Source organism: Acanthochromis polyacanthus, chromosome 2, assembly GCF_021347895.1.
Source record: "Acanthochromis polyacanthus isolate Apoly-LR-REF ecotype Palm Island chromosome 2, KAUST_Apoly_ChrSc, whole genome shotgun sequence".
Classification (NCBI taxonomy): domain Eukaryota; kingdom Metazoa; phylum Chordata; class Actinopteri; family Pomacentridae; genus Acanthochromis; species Acanthochromis polyacanthus.
In genome coordinates, this window is record NC_067114.1 from 41,561,244 (window position 1) to 41,577,942 (window position 16,699).

The following is a 16,699-nucleotide window of genomic DNA, read 5'->3' on the forward strand; positions in this document are numbered from 1 at the left end:
GTACACAGTTTGTTGCATTGATGGTAAAAACAGTAGAAAACCAGACCAATGGTAAACAACAACACAGCGACATCATTAAAGGCCCTTTTTAGACACAATGTGACATGAGCTGTGCTTGTCGCTGGGTTCTGGTGGGACATCACTAAATCAATAAAAATTATACCTCCTTGTATCATTACTTTATTTAGGAAAGCCCTGTTTACACATGTTGTCTGTCTACAACAAGCTATCTGACTGTTAAAACCATCGACTGTGTATAAAGAGGTGAAAACATACCTGACAGGTGAACTTGAATAGAAATCCAAGGTCAGGTTTTCCTCCTAAAGTCTCTGTTTAAAGCAAACATGTGTCACATAATTGAGAAAATTCAAACATACATCAGTTTTTCCTCCATTTTCTCTCCTCTGCCTGGCTGGACGCTTCGTTCCTGTTGGCTGTGTGGATATTCGTCTCAGCGTTAAACAATCAGAATTCACCTAATCTGAACTTTGACTGCTGCACGCTATGCTGTGACCGGTGCCGTCTGAGAGGGCCATAAATCGTGACAGACTCTGTCCGGGAGAGTTTTGGGCTTTAACATCACAGCAGTGAACTTTGAACAACATCTGTTTTCGTGAATGTTGGGTTTTGGCCTCGGCGGCTCAGAAAAACCACACGATCATTCTCCATTATCAGTGGTATGTTTTTGTAAATAAGCATTCTGCACAACAGGAGGCCGATCTGAGCTTCATGGCGAGGTTAGTCGAGCAAAAGTGAGTTTGATAAATATTAGGTTTTAATCAAGCTTAGAATGAGCAATAAATCTAACAGAGGTTTGTTGCTTAGTAGAAATTAAAAATACTAAAGGAAAGAGAAGAGCGGTGGCCTCTGTAGCTCAGTTCTGCAGCAAACGGCTGGTTTGATTGTTTTCTCTACAAACACCACAGTGCAAAATCGACACATTAGAGTCCCATAATGTATGTATGTGTACTGTTTTTGCAGGGCATAATGACTTCCTGGAGTATCGTCTGTCAGCTAAATATGAAACTAGAAGCAGCAGGTGTTGATCGTTGTTGATCAGACAGATATAACATGTTAATCACAGCCTTCAACAGTTGGTAGTAGGAGGAGTTTTTTCTTTCCCTTCAATAGAAGGGCTGTCCTGATAATAAAATTTAGGAAATTTAATTAATTGTATGACAGTTAAGTACAAATAATGACTTAATTGCCTTTTCCTGACGATTTTATGCCTATCTTTTTTCATTTAAACCAAACTGTGCAAACATCAGCGCTGAGCTGTTTGACTTTCATGATGTTAATGTCAATAGATGCTCATTGAAATGCAGCCAGTAGAATATTAGAATTAGGCGCCAGGAGATAAACAGGCGGTGCCATTAAACCACAGTGGAACAGTGAGCAGCAAATGGTGGAAAACAATGTGGAAATAGTTGCTGAAACAAGACATTTCTCCTAATTTCATTCAGCTGTTTTTTTGCAGGCAAATGGAAACGACTGTAGCGATTATGCAAAATGTTCGCAGTCAGTTGAAATAAGTTTGATCAGCTGTGACAGACTTGCAGTTTTTCCCCATTTTCCAGTCTTTAAACTAAGCTTAGCTAACTGTCTCTTGGCTGTAGCTTCACATTACTTGGACTGATGGCGTAAATCTTTTTTATCTAACTCTCAGCAGGAAAGCAATTAAGTGTGTTTCCCGAAATGTCAAACTGTTTTCCTGACATCTGAGCATCATTTCCAGAGACTAGCTGTCAGTCAATAAAAGATGTTACTGATTTCAGCCTAAAAAACAGCTGTCATGTTTCACATCCTGTCGCCCTCTCGTTCCCTCTCTATCTGCACTTTCGTGTTTACAAATGCTTGCAGTACAAAGCGTGGCCGTGCTTTAGCTGTCTTAACAACATTGTTGACAGCATCTCGGGGAGGGCAGCCTCGTTTCACCTGGCCCACATCCTCAGAGCCTCCCTACAAGAGCAGCCTGCGCAATAAACCCACTTCTGTTCGGCGGCATACCAATCGAGTTGTTCTCAGGGGGGTGTCTGAAGTTTATTTTAGGGGCAAACAGACTCTGTCGAACGTGACTTGGCCACCAACAGCGGCCTTTTCCTTTCTCCTTTTGCGACGCCTCAGTGTGACTGTGGGTCCAACTCTGCTGCCTCTGATGAAAAATTCATCCTTCATATGGAACGGAGATTGGTTCGGTTTCAGTTCACTCACATCAAAAATGTTGAGTTTAAATTGAACAGATGAAGTCGCAGCGGCCGCTCTCACAATATTCAGACTCTTCACATTCAATAATTTGTTCAGGAGAAGATTATGAGCACAATTCATGGTGAGGGATCTTAGAAATCCAAAAATATTCTTTGTGAAATAACTTTTCTGAGTAAATTAGCAGCAACATCTTTCTTCCATACTCCGGCTTCCTCCCACAGTCCAAAAACATGCTGAGGTTAATTGAGTACTCTAAATTGTCCGTAGGTGTGAATGCGAGTGTGATTGTTCGTCTGTGTCTGTAGCCCTGTGACAGACTGGCGACCTGTCCAGGGTGTCCCCTGCCTTCGCCCGAGTCAGCTGGGATGGGCTCCAGCACCCCCCGCGACCCTAATGAGGATAAAGCGGTGTATAGAGGATGGATCTTTCTTCCAGTCGTCTAATTCAAGCCTCTCATTCTGTTCTGTCCAGGCGGTGTTGGAGAGCACGTGGCCGTCCAGCACCAGAGGAGGATATTTTCTGTGGATGAAGCTGAGAAATGTCATCCTGGGCGTGGCGCAGTTCAAACGGGCGCTGCGACGACATGCACCCCTCACCCAGAGCCCTCTGTCAGGTAGCTGTCGAATATTTCAGCCCTAATCGGTTATTTCTTTTGTAGTTCAGAAAAGTTTTGCTTTCAGGACACCGACTGACACGTTCAGGTGTTTTTAAATCTTTGGTTGAGAGTTCAAGTTGCAGCAAAATTAAAGAAATTACAGAAAGAGACGCCACAATAAGGTCCAGTCAGAGAGCTGTACTACAGAGTAAATTTATGATTTAGTGACGTATGTTGAGCCTGAAGCCAGAGTTGGATCTCTTTTAACCTGCTAGATCAACATTATAGCTCATCTTCATAGTTTGGGATTTAAATCAGCTGTAAGAAGTGCCTCTCTTTTGCCAGTTTTTTCCTGATAATATTTTCTCTGAGTGATGCAGATTTTCAGATGAAGACATCCATTTTATCTGCAAACCTGTTGATCTGTACATTAGTAATCCCACTTAACAAAGCCACAGTTACAATAGCAGAACCTAGATGCATTGTGTTGCCAAGAGAAACTACATACATTCAGCTGGTGATGCAGAAAATACATAAATATGTTTATTATATTTGGTCCGTATTCGCTGCAAAAACCATTGACAGTGCTCTTACTGCAGCTGATAGAACACACGTTAGAAAATGTAGCAATCTTTTGTTAATTATCACTGACAATTTTCAGTCAGTAGCATTAATTCCACTTTAAGCCAAAAACTAAAGTGTTTCCACATCGCCTTTATTGTCAAACAGTGTCAGATGTAAACTCTTTAATAGTTCTTTAATAGCTTGTTTAAATGTTTGAAGTTTCAGGGCTTTAATGTGCAGCTGCATTCAGTCACTGAACGGCAAAATAAATCTATGATCAACAGTTTCCTGCCAGCATTCCTCTCTTGAAACGATTTGCAATACCAGATTTATTTTAAGTAATAAATGGTTGAATTCTTTATCGCTCTCCTCATATAACAACCTGGTTCTCTTGGCTGAAGAAGGAGGCATAAAATTGGCCAATTTTGGGCAAAGGGAGAGTTAAATTATGTATGAAACACCTCCTTTTATTGGAGTCTGAAAAAGAAAACCTGATTAACAAAGACAGTTGAGAACCGCCGTCATGACACTAATTATCTTTAATTGGGATTGTAGATTTGGTCGAGTCAGCTCACAAAGAAATCCAGGTTATGTTGAGGTTGCTTCATAGTTCAGTCCTCTGGTATGGAGCAAAATAATAAATAAATTCATGTACTTAAAAAAGAATATGCAAAACGGTGACCGATATTCCAAAACATTACATTTGATAAGCTCTTTGTCATGTTAGTGTATGTTTTTATTGCTTACGTGTTTGTCAGCTATAAAATTACAGCCAAAAACTTTGTTCTTTAAATGAATCAGTGAAGCTCATTGCCAGTTATTAATCATCATATATAGTAAACTGATGATGACCACGGACTGAGAGAACCAAATTAAGGACAGCAGCTTTATAAGGATACACGCTCCTCACAAATTCAAACAGCCACATCCAATAATCTCACTTTCAGAAAAGCCAATCTCCCTCCCCACTGTTTCTAAAAATACATCTGTCAGCTGGAATAAACATCCAGCGGAGTCGAAAGGTGAAACTGTAAAACACGACTACCTCACTTTGTGTGATTTAACTCCCCTGCATGCCAGTGAACACCTGCACACCCGGTGCATGCTAATTCCCGTCCTGCTAATCCTGCTTTTTTTTAAAGATACTCCCTGTTTAAAAGCCGACGCATTGTTGTTGCAGCCAGAGTTCAGCACTGATTCATTCTGTAAAACACACTCACACAGTGGGATTTCTCTTTGTCTGTCGCAGCATTTATAATTTACAATACATGACAGGTTTTCTGTGCTGCTGTGCTCTGAATAAAAGACTCTCCAGGTTACACTAGTAGGTGATTAAAATGAATCAGTTGTCAAGTCAGTCTTCCTTTTCCTTGTAATTAACACAAAATTACATATTATTTTTCATATCTATTTACAGTTCTTCTCTATGAGAATAAATTTTTCATGAAGACTGTTTTATAATGGAGAAGATGATTTAGTGATTTCTTTAAAAACTGCATTCATTTTGAAGAAATTTGTCAACATAAAGAATTTTCTGGCTTTGAAACAATTCTTTCTCCTTTTATTTATCATCATTACAACTTAAAATTAGATGTATGCAATTAACTGAAACACGTCATGCAGCAACTCTTTTTTTTGCTGGATTAAAAACAGTGAACTCACACAGTTCTCATTTTCCAGAACTTATCTACAAAAGAAATCTATCTGATAGAACATCTCTTGCTCTGATACAAGGCCTATTGAATAAAGTGTTTTTTTCAAGCTGTTCAAAACACAGACTTTGTTGTCATGCAGTCATAAATTACCTTTAACCTCACATTTTTACTCACTGTAGACTCATTTTTCATTGCAATATGAAGTCCTTCACCTTTATGGAAACAGCACAACCATGAGTAGAAGTAGAGGGAACTCACAAATGCAGTTTGTGCTGCATAACCAAGGTATAATGCCATAATGAAAATAAGAAAAATAATGAGATTGGAATTTAATAAACCTGGAATCAACACGTACAACTTTTTTTGAAGTGCCCACGGGGGTCACCAAATCTGTGAAAGTAGTAGCTCCACATAATTGGAGATATTTTACTCTTTTTGATTTTTAACTTGTCTTTGTACTTGTGTCTTTTCTGCTTTGTGTAAACACTGCCTGCAGTTCAACCGAAACAGTTTTGTCACATGATCTGATGTGACCACAGCTGTGCCACTAATAGCCTCCCGGTTGCACTAAGAGCACTGAATTTTTTAGTGTTTTACATAATGTGGTCATTGGAAAGAGTTTATTTTTTGACATTTTTTTAAGAAAAAATAAGATGCGTAGAATCTGATGATTTAATATCACATATCATATATTGTTTGGTTTTTTTGAGAAGCTAAAAGTGCAGAGTTAAAGAAACATCACAAAGTTCGAACTCAAAGAATTTTCCTCATTTTTACAGTTTTTTGCTATTTTTTTTAACTTAAAAAATACATTTCATACATGCTGACAGGCTTTGGCGTTCAGAGGGTTGAATTATTTTTTATATAACCTCAATAACTAGAGAATTATTAATTATTTCCAAATGGATTTAATCAAATCATCTGATCAAAATACTAGAATATATATCACGGAAAAACTAAATATCTCATTGTCTGTTGTTTCCAGCATCATGCAGCCCTACTAATTAGCATTAATTGACACGTACTCAGTCAAACAGTTCTTTCTTGTGCTTTATTTATCAGCATTAAAAGATAAAATATGTGATATAAAACCCAGAAAGGAGAACGTTGTGGAGCAGTGACGGCGCCCAGCCTCCTTTAACGCCTTGTTGTTTTTGGGCAGATGGCAGCGACCTGGATGCTGTGAGTCACGGCAGCCTGGATAGCTCTGCCGACACTAACCCGGCCGACGCCCCCAAAGTAGACCCCACTGACGATAGATCTAGCACAGGTACACCTCCAATGATGGCTGTGTGACTCCATCTTTCACAGGCAGCCATCTTGTTCTACATCTTTCTTTTCCTTTTCTCTCAATGACATTATTTTATTTCCTCCTTCCTCATTTGTCCCACTCACCGGCCTCCTCCTTCCTTCCACACCTCCTCCTCCTCCTCCTCCTCGTCCCCTCCGCTGCCTGTTTTTTCCACCTTCCTTCCGTGCATCCATCACCTCTCCCTGGTTTTGCGGCTGTGGTTTCTGCTCTGCTCTGTCCCTAACCCTGCCCTTCACTCTGGCCCTGCCTGTGTTGCCCTTGCATGCAGTTGGCCGTGGGGGCGGCAGCGTGGGCGCCAGGGCCCCGGTGGCACACTGGGGGGGCTGTGAGCTCAGAGAAGCCACCCTCCACCCAGGTAAACCTCTCTCTCAGTCTGCCTGTCTGTCTCTGAAACTTCTCATCGTGCCTGCTCTGCCACATCTTCATCTTCTGTCTTCTTCCTCCTCATCGTTTCCTCTTCCTCTCTGTGATCTCCTCTCTCTCTGTTCTGCTGCTCTCTTGCTCATTTCTTCGTATCACCCTCACTCCTCGCTTCACCACCGAGTGATTTGTCATTGTCAATTACGGCAAGCAATTACCCAGAGGCACATTCTTTTTGATTACGGAAATAATTTTAATCACGGAGATGGCACCTCGGCGGGAGGCTTCGCTTTTGTGAGCAGAGAAAGTGAAGGGGAACCACAGCAGGTGGCGGCGACGTCCGTGTGCAGCCCATCGATTATTACAGTCCTGCATCGGGCTTCGTCACTCAAAGTCGCTGCACACTGTATCGCCGCCGAGCTGTGCAGCCTCATGGTTTATTTAGAGACAACGACCACAGAGGTTCATAGCAAGGATGAAAGAGGAGAACAAATCATGAGACAGCTGGTTGCCTGGAGACTCGGGGAAGTTTTAGAGGCAGATGGAAGAGTCAGCCTCGAGTCTTAGCAGTCAAATTCATTAGCAGCTGTGAAGATGCAGTTTGTTTTCTTACAGTAACAGTAGATCCCTTCACGGCCCCGAGGAGGATTCCTTTATCTAGCACAGCTTAGTTGCTTTTTCTGTCTGCTCCCTGCAACAGCTATGAGCCTCCCAGAACTGAGGAGATGAAAGCGAAGCAACGCCTCGCTAGTTTTTTCTCTTATGTATGTTTCATTTACATCTCCAGTCACAGTAAAGCTCCGACAGAGCCACACTTTTACACCCAAAACTCTTCAAATAAAGGACTCGGGCAGTTTATAGAGCCTTCTTTTTAGAGTTACTGTTTTGATTTTTCATTTGTTGTGTTGTATATTTCTGTGACCTTCTGGTTTACTGTCAGACTTCAGAGTCTCTCTCTCGGCTGTTTCATCTGAGTGCTTCTCTCTTTCTCTTTGTTTTTCTAGGAGATCAGTCAGATTTGGGTTATAACTCTCTGTCCAAAGAGGAGGTTCGCAGAGGAGACCACACCACCCAGGACTCCACCGCTGACAAAGATGACAAGAAGGAGAGCGACTGCAGCTCCTGTCAGTAGTCTGTCTGATCTGATATCGCTTGATATTTCTGTCGAACCTCCTGAAAAACTGTAACTTGGCTGCACTGCGGCCTCATGGGATTCCCCCTTTCCTCTGCCTTGATGTTTCTGTCTCCTCCAGAGATGATTCACCCCTTTTGGTTTCTCAAGAACATCAAAGCATTTCAGCAGCGTGTTGTCCTTCAGTGGATTTATAAATTTTTTTGTAAAGAACAGTGATGTGTTGTAAGAAAAGACCCATTTTAAAGTGTAATTTCTTTGTTTGCAGTGTCAGAGACAGAAAGTGCCAAAGGAAGCAAAGACTGCCTCCCTCAGCTGGACTTGGAGATCAACTCCTCCTTCAAACCCCGCGGCATCGTTCGCAGCAGTTGTGCATTTGACGATTCAGCGAGTAAACCCAAAAGCTCTGCCAGCGCAGGTAATAGAACGAACCTCACAGCTCAATAGATTTTCCCTACTGTAAATTACCATTTCAAAGCTTTCTAACAAACACAGTAGCCTCTTGGATAATTTACTAGTTAGTCAGGTTTACGTTATGGCCTCCAGTTTTAATTGTTTCTGAGAAATCGCGTGTTTAGTCGAGCGTTAACAGCTCCAGATACCGAGGTACACGTGAGCCTTGGCTGCTGTTGCCATGGAGAGGAAGAAGATCAAAAATGGGAAGAGACGAACAGCTGTAGTAAATTCAGAACCTCGTTGAATTCGTCTGAAAGTAGTAGGATTTGAACTGCTGCATTTTTTTTAAAGCTAGTGAGCAACTGCCTCACAGTCCGATGTCTTTTTCTGCTTCTGCAAAAGCTACACCCTTAAACTCAAAGATCTCAGGCTAGATTCTATTAGACTACATTCAGCTTTATTGTCATTGCAAATAATACAAATACCAAGACAATGAAATGGAGTTTAGCATCTGACCAGAAGTGCAAAATATGCAGTAAAAGTGAAGTGCAATGAAAAATGTTGAGTAGAAGAGCTTTATGGGCAGATAAGATGACAGAACAAGCAGTATGAACAAAGTGTATATAAACAAAATAACCTTTACATAAGTTTACTCATCCACAGAAAGATGAGTTTTTTTATAACTTTTCAGGAGGGAAGCCTCAAAGAAACAGGAGCTAAAACAAAGTAATTTAAGACATGTTAAGAAGAGGTGCTGCAGCAGTGTTTACTGTGTGATAAAAATGTGTTTGTTTTAATAATAAAGCATGTGAGCATATTCTCTGCACTCTCCAGATTTAACGTTACAAACCAGTAAATGTCCATCTCTTTCAGCTCTTTTTTTGAGGATTTGTATTGAAATACTCCATGTAATTTGTAGTTTATTCCTTCATTGAATTTTTAGTCATTAAGGTGAGAATGTGAGATATTTTCTAGCACAGGTGCATGCTTTGCACCAATAATTCAAACCTAAGGGTGATTCTTGCAAAGACAGCACAACTAACCCAACTTGTCTCCACATGTCTTTTTCCTTTATATAAAATATGATCTGATTTAACTGTTCAACTTGAAATTATAATTTATGTACACATTTTGCAGTATATTCATACATTTTAGAGACATTGTGAGGTCATAAATTCATTATTGTGAAACATTTGTGTATTATTAACATATCCACTTATTTTACTGCAAACAGTTATTTTATGGCTGCAACATGTAAACAGTTTTTTTTCACAGTTTTAATTGTAATTTAGTTCTAAAACATACTGGATAATCAGTTCAGCCATAGTATAAAGGGTCTAATACATTTAATTAGGATATTAAACATTAATGCATGAATGGAGGATTATTTATTTTGCCAAATCATCAAATATGCATTGACATAAAAATATATAAAATGATTCATTGCTTTCTATAACATTATCTGTGCAGAAAGTGAACAGGACATTTACTTCTGTAATATTCCACTGAATACAAACCTCCAACAATTTCTCCTCTCTGTCAGGTCACGTTGCAGGCCTCCTCTTCACCTCCTCTCTGGATGAGATCGGTGAGGTTCACACCAACAGTCTGATCAGGAGACATAAGAGCGCTCTGGAGGAGGTGGTGGGCAGCGCCAGCAGCGGCTCGGCTCTGGACTGGCAGGGCGTGAGGAACCGTCGGCTCAGCGGCGACACGGTGGCCAGCAGCGGCAGCGGAACCACCGTCCTCGGTCTGGGAATGAGCCAGGGTGAAACCGACCCAGATAAGATCGCAGGACACCTGGGAGCAGATGCCAAAATTCTCTCTGGTGCCAACTTCAGTAAGAGTAAGAGGCCCCACTCGCTGGTTCTCAGTGGGCTGGAGGGGGCGGCTGCAAAGGCAAACACTGCGAGAAGTCATGTGGAGGAGGAAGAGGAGACGGAGGGTCAGGACTCCAGTGATGAAGACAGGAGCAACATGGAGGCCATTTTTGATTTGGAGGATCTGGATTTAGACAAACCTGCCACAGGGGTGATAACTCACAACAAACCTCACAAGAAACCTGTTGAACGTAGCGCGAGTTACGGTGGGATGACGTCCATGACACCCAGAGGGGCCGTGAAGCGAACCGGCATTGAAACAGGCTTCGATCCTCTTTCCCTCCTGGCAGCAGAGTCCCAGTCTGAGCAGCAGACTGAGGACCAGGACCCAGAGGGGGACGAGGTCAGCACCCCAAGCGCACGGAGACACCTAGCCCGGGAGATCGAGCTCTACATGAACCACATGGGAAGCCCTCTGAGCAGCCGGACGCCCAGCATGGACCTCCAGGACCCAGCCAGCCCCCTGCTGCTGCACCCCTCCACGCTCCACACCCCCCGCAGAGCCAGCCTGCCCCACAGCTCCCCCCTCAGGACAGCCGGTGTACCGCGCTCCCGCACCTTCCAGCCGCCCTCGCCCTCCCAGCCCATCTCCCGCCAGCGCCTCTGGTCGTCACCTCCCTGCCGGAGCTCCAGCACCACCCCCAGCCCCAGCCCCCGGCCCAGCCCCTACAGGGAGAGGGCCGACCGGATGAGCCTGGCGTCGCCTTCGCCCTCCTCTTCCTCCTTCGCTCTGGACACTCTGCTCACACCAACGCTGGACGTGTTCAAGACCAGCATGGTCTCTGCAGGGAAGGGTGTCGCAGAGAAGGCGAGCCGCTGGTACTCACGTCTAGCCACGTATACAACACCGACCAAGGTACAGAGTCCTGCTGTCACTGGTTTTGTGAAAACTAGATTATTTTGAAAAGCTTGACTTTGTACGCAACACATACAGGTTTTTAGGTTCAGCAAAATAATTTTACAGACAGGAAATGACTGAAAAGCAATGAGAAAACATCTAAAATTTCCAAACTTTATGTATTTGTGCCTGTGCTTAAGCCATTACTATACCATGGTAAATACATAGTGTTGCTGTGTTAATTCTGTTCTATATTTTACATGTTTTTTTATACCCAAAATTTATACAGCTGTGCCAACTTGTAGCCATGATTCAGCGCTTCTGATCGATTCTATTCACTTATAAATATTTTCAAGGTTTCTCAACCTCTCCTGGCCTGTGAACCTGTTTTTAGATGCCGACATGATCAGTTACATGAAATATTGTTTTTGAACCTGAGATGTGAACCTTGCTGTTCTGTTCTGTTTTAAAGATGAAAATAGTTCCAAGTAGATCTAATAGCCTAATTTTCAACTTGTATAGATTTAATAGAAAAATATCTTTGTTGTCTGTGTTTTCTTACATTAATACAATGCAAACAGGATTTACAGCGTTGCCTTAATAACCTCGACTGTGATTATATTTTAACACTGGTACATATCCAAGTTAATGCCATGCAGTATAACAATCTCAGTAACCTAAAAGCAGTAGTCTAAAATAGGCTCACAGTCTGAGTTTTGCTGCCATCCTGTGGTGTTTTCAGCATCTAACAGTATTTTACTGTGTGAAAACCTCCATGTACCAACTATATTGATCAACCTGCTCTGCTCTGTATGTTACTGTTTACAAAACTGTGGAAAACAAAAAACAACAGAAATGTAGTTGCATCACACAGACAGCATGCAGCTTCAAATGGTTTTTTCAGTCGCTAATCCACAGTGGGAGCCAAACTCTCCTCCTGCCATCTGCAGAATGTGTGATTTCAACCTGCTGCCAGACTTTTTGTGCTCAGATATTTGTAAACTGTAGTTTGGAGATCTGACAACATGTGAGCTCCTCCATCAGCAGCACAGTTTGCGTTGATGCAGAACTGTATACGCTGAAATAGCCAAATACTGTGTTCAAATGTAGTATTTCTAGATTTATCTGCATTTGTTTGCTTAGAAAACAAAACATTTTGTGTCTCGCAGGCAGTGCTGGTTGCTACACACCTCACATGGTGAAAGTCAAACTTCTAATTTGTCAGCATGTCAATATGGAGTTTTTTTTTAATGCTGAAAGACAGAGTATGAGTGAAATAAGCAGAAAACACCATAACTGAGCATGTCCACCCTGAAACTGTAGGACAGTCGCAATACCACAGATTCAGACCTCCAGGGTTTCATATGTAACAAATTTAAGCTGTTTTAAGACAGAAAGGGATTGTTTTAATGAAAAAAAAAACTTCTGAATTTGCAGCTTTGACACAGAAAGATGAGTTTTTGTGGTTCAAAGTTCCTCTCCAGTCACCGATGAAATCCCTATAAACTCATATCTGTCTATCAGAGTTACACATTTAGAAGTTTTTCCATGAAATCAGTCCCTTCCCGCCTTAAAATGGCTTAGAGCTCTATACTGCTACCTACTCTATAACATGCAGATCTAAATCCCTACTTTTCTCTCCATCCACTGCAGCTCAAACACGCCAGCTTTCTCACATTGTTTCCTTAACAACGTAAAACTAATCTATGCTACACAATGACAAAGTGTAATATTGAAGTAATTCAGCCAAACATGTTTGAACTGTAAACTAGTTTTGAAGAACAATAATGATGCAGAAACTCCCTCAGTGCACATTAACAAGTTTGGTTCCTTTGGTTTGTTACACATGAAACCATGGAAGTACAGATCTGTGTTTGAGACCATCATATGAGTTTCAGGGTGAAAACACTCAGTCATGGAGTTGACTGCTTGTTTTGCTCATAATAGTCTTCTAGCACAGCAGTACCCAACCACTGGGCCGTGGATCATTTGATACCGGGCCGCACAGAGAGAATGAAAACGTTTGGTTTTTTATTCCGTTTCCAGCGGAGTCTGCAGTATGTCTTATTTTTTTAAAATGACTAGACCGTCTTCCATTAACTTCTGTCTGTGCTTGTTTCCTGCACTTAACTGTCTGGCTGTTAAATGAAGCTGTCAGTCTGCCAAAATTAATAAAATAGAAACTTCACTGGAGACCTTCTTTGAAAAGTGGGAGAGACTTGATGCTAAAACTGACAAAAAATAAATACATATTCAGCCATGAAAACTGATTTTGTTTAAGACACTTTTTTAAATTTAAAAAACAATTATAATTTGGTTTGTGTGCGATGACTGGTCCATGGAAAATTATCTCGCTTGAAATTCAATTCAGTTTTATTTATATCAGTCCCTCCAGGAATTTGAGATGTTGCGATCGCACAAATTCATGAGAAATCAACCAATCTCCGCAAATTTTGCGCGACCTTGCAATTTTGTCCAATCACCGCAACTTCCCCACAATTTTGGCCCACCTAACGTGAGTTCCACCAATCAGAGCAGTCCCCAGCGCAAACCTAATGCACGTACGTCACCGAATTCACTTCTTTGTTTATGGTTTGAAGATGCAGACGTGCGATACTAATGTCTCTCATTTACCGACAAAAATTACTGCTAAAGACCGTCATAAACAATTTATTCACTGATGTTCTTCACCAAAGCGGAGCTAAACTGTTTTACAACTGTACAATATTGTGATGGAATACAAAAAACAAACAAAAAAATCAATTGATACACACTTTTTTTAAAACACGAAACATATTAGAACGACTGAAATGATCAGACAACAGACCAGACAAATCACCATGATGGAAACTGTTGCATCCAGATCTGTTAGAGCACTGAAATAATGAGGTAAATTAGATTAATTATTCCACCAAGGAACACGGCGGAGTCATGTGACGATCAGCGTGTGTGAATCCTTCCTGTTACAAACATCACTCAAAAACAGACTCAGGGATTTAAATGAAGTTTTCAGGGTCGGTCAGAAATGACACAAGGACCAAATGATTAGACTTCGGCAGTGATACGGCTTAAAGTTTGGATCCACGGCTTTGTTAAGGTAACCATGGCAACAAGTGAACGCTACCTCAGCAGCCTGCTGACGATCACACGATTGTGGTCCTACAACAAATCTACCACTGTGGACGTATCGGAAATGACACAAAGAACAACTGATTAAATTGTGGGGGTGTTTCTGAGTCCCATCAATTCCTGTCGCCCCCTGCATATTAAACCAGTATCTGGCTGCTGCTAATGTCCCACCATGGTGCACCAGCTTTTGTGGAAATGGGTCAGAACGTTAAATGATTAATTTCGGAATAAATATTGTCAATTACAGTGTTGAAACATGTTCTACAAGCTGGAAAAAAAATGCAGCTTTTTAGCAATTGTCACTGTCTCCCGCAATATCGCAACTTTTACTGCAATTTTTTTAGAAAAGCTGACGCGAATTCAGGCATTTTCGAAAAACAATCTCAAAAAACACCCGCGAAATCCTGGAGGGACTGTTATATTGTGCCAATTACAGGTCAAATTGTCTCAAGACACTTCACAGAACTCATATCCCTGAACCTCCAGAGCAAGCCCTAAGGCGAGAGTGACAAGAAAAAACTCCCTTTTAATGGGAAGAAACCTTGAGCAGAACCAGCCTCTTTATATGGGGGGACCCATCAATTTGAATTGAAATTGAATTCTTACTTGAAACTGGCCTATGGTGCAAAAATGGTTTGAGACCACTGATCTAGGATATAAAACACCGTGAAGACATGTTAACAAGGTATAAACTTATCACCACACCAGAGAAGGACTTTAATAAGTGCTTGTTGATGTGAGTATTGTAGTTTATTAGATCTGATGATGCTGACATTAAGCTTCCTGGTTCTGTTCATCAGGACGGACACAGCGACCACCTCAGCGTGTCGTCTGTCGGTGTTGGAGATCCAGACTATTCCTCTCTGCTGGATGAGAATGACTGTGGGGAGTTTGGGTCCTCCGTCGTGTCTCCACAGAGGAACGGACCCGTCGGCCCCACGGGGCCCCGCAGGAGCCCCAGACGAAGCCCCCTCCGGAGCAGACTGGACAGCCCAACTGCAGGCTCCAACCATGGGAGACCCACATCTCTGATCCCTGGTAAAAAAAAAGAATAAGTCTTCTCAGAGTTGCCAAACAGAAGATATCACAACTAAAGAAACCTTACAGGGTTGGCTCCTTTTTAGAACACCTAAAGTCGGATTATTTGAGTATAACTGCTTGTGATTTCATTAAATCTTTACCGTCACATCTAGAAGGAGAATTTAGCAGTGTGTTAGATGAGTTTTTTTTTTTTAAAGCAAACAGTAGAGTTAACAGTCTTTCCTGCAAAACGATAAACTTTCATCACTGTTGAGTGACAACTCTTCTCTAAAGAAACATCTAAATTTTGTGTTGACTCCTCCTGTATAATGTCACGTATATCCCACTTTATCAGGTACACCTGGAGAGTATAAAGCTGCCAAACAACTTTCATTGTGCATATGCTGTTAATTTACAGATTTATTTTAGCATTTAGATCACACTTAGTGGTGGTGTTACACTAAACTGCATTTTATGTTCACTGTTTCTAATTTTCTGACCTGCTCTTGTATGTAAATAAGAATTTGTTGTGAAAATAGAAATGCGGTCCTGATATAAAAACACTTAACTCTCGCCTCAATAATTAAATAACATTCAGAAAAGGACAGAAAATATGACAGCTGTTGTACTGAACTGTTTCTAATTAAAAGGCCGCTGTTTGATTTGATTTTTCTTTCTCCTCCTCCAGGATGTGTCGTCTCTCCACCAGGCTTCCCTCTGCCAGACAAATCAGACCTCGGATCTTCACGCTACACCAGCAACACCAGCATCTTCAACAACTACGCCATGGAGGTAAAACAAAAACTAAGTAAAAAAGCAGAATTCAGAAGTGATGTCCCAATAATTAACTGTATGTGCAATGTACAGTTAATTTTTAAAGTGTGTTTTCCTGCTTCTATTTAGTCTTTTTCCTGAAAATAAACTGTGTTAGGGATTCTGATTTGTTACAGAAAAATCTATTTTTGCTGTGCTAATGTCAGACTTTATAAATGGGAGCACCTTAGCAACTAAGAACTTTCCTTGTATTGATTTTGTCACCGAGTTGCTGCTGACTGTTGAATTCTTTGATGGTATTTCACTCAGAGCAGCTTATTGAGCTAATCATTAAGTTCTGCCGCAGTTCAGACTCGCATCATAATGAACCTGACAGTTTTGTACATAAAGATACAGACTGAATCTCATGAGTTTCATCAGTAATATTCATCCAGGTTGTAAAAATATAAATTCAAGCTTCCAAAAGTGGTGCAAATTGTTTACAGCAAGAAAAAGAAAAGTTCTGTTGATCTACATTGTAGACTAAATGGTATTCTACAGAGAGAGCAGAAGGAGATAATATATTGTTATATATTATAATGCATGTTTACGATCTCAACACTTTATCCTCCAAAGGTCTCATTTGAAGTTTGATCTGAGGATATTTTTGGTTTATTTTATTATCTGCATTTATTTATTAATAAATGTTTGTTACTATATTTTTATTTTTTTAAATTTCTTTTTTTTACTTATTCAGTTTATAAACACCAGCTTTGTTGAAAAAGTTATAGTATTTTCATTTTTTGATTGTTCTTTTATTTATTTGTATTTAATGTAATTTCATTATTAGTATTTTAAAT

General features: G+C 40.9%; 1 protein-coding gene across 1 annotated transcript in view; it reads left to right on the forward strand.

The window, feature by feature from the left end:
- LOC110956505 (C-myc promoter-binding protein-like) overlaps window positions 1-16,699 on the forward strand; it is a 118,719-nt gene that overhangs the window by 79,103 nt on the left and 22,917 nt on the right. Inside the window, 8 exon segments of the mRNA XM_051944946.1 lie at window positions 2,677-2,818; window positions 6,182-6,289; window positions 6,600-6,686; window positions 7,696-7,815; window positions 8,092-8,241; window positions 9,763-10,955; window positions 14,867-15,104; window positions 15,775-15,878. Of these exon segments, the coding sequence (XP_051800906.1) occupies window positions 2,677-2,818; window positions 6,182-6,289; window positions 6,600-6,686; window positions 7,696-7,815; window positions 8,092-8,241; window positions 9,763-10,955; window positions 14,867-15,104; window positions 15,775-15,878 (2,142 nt within the window).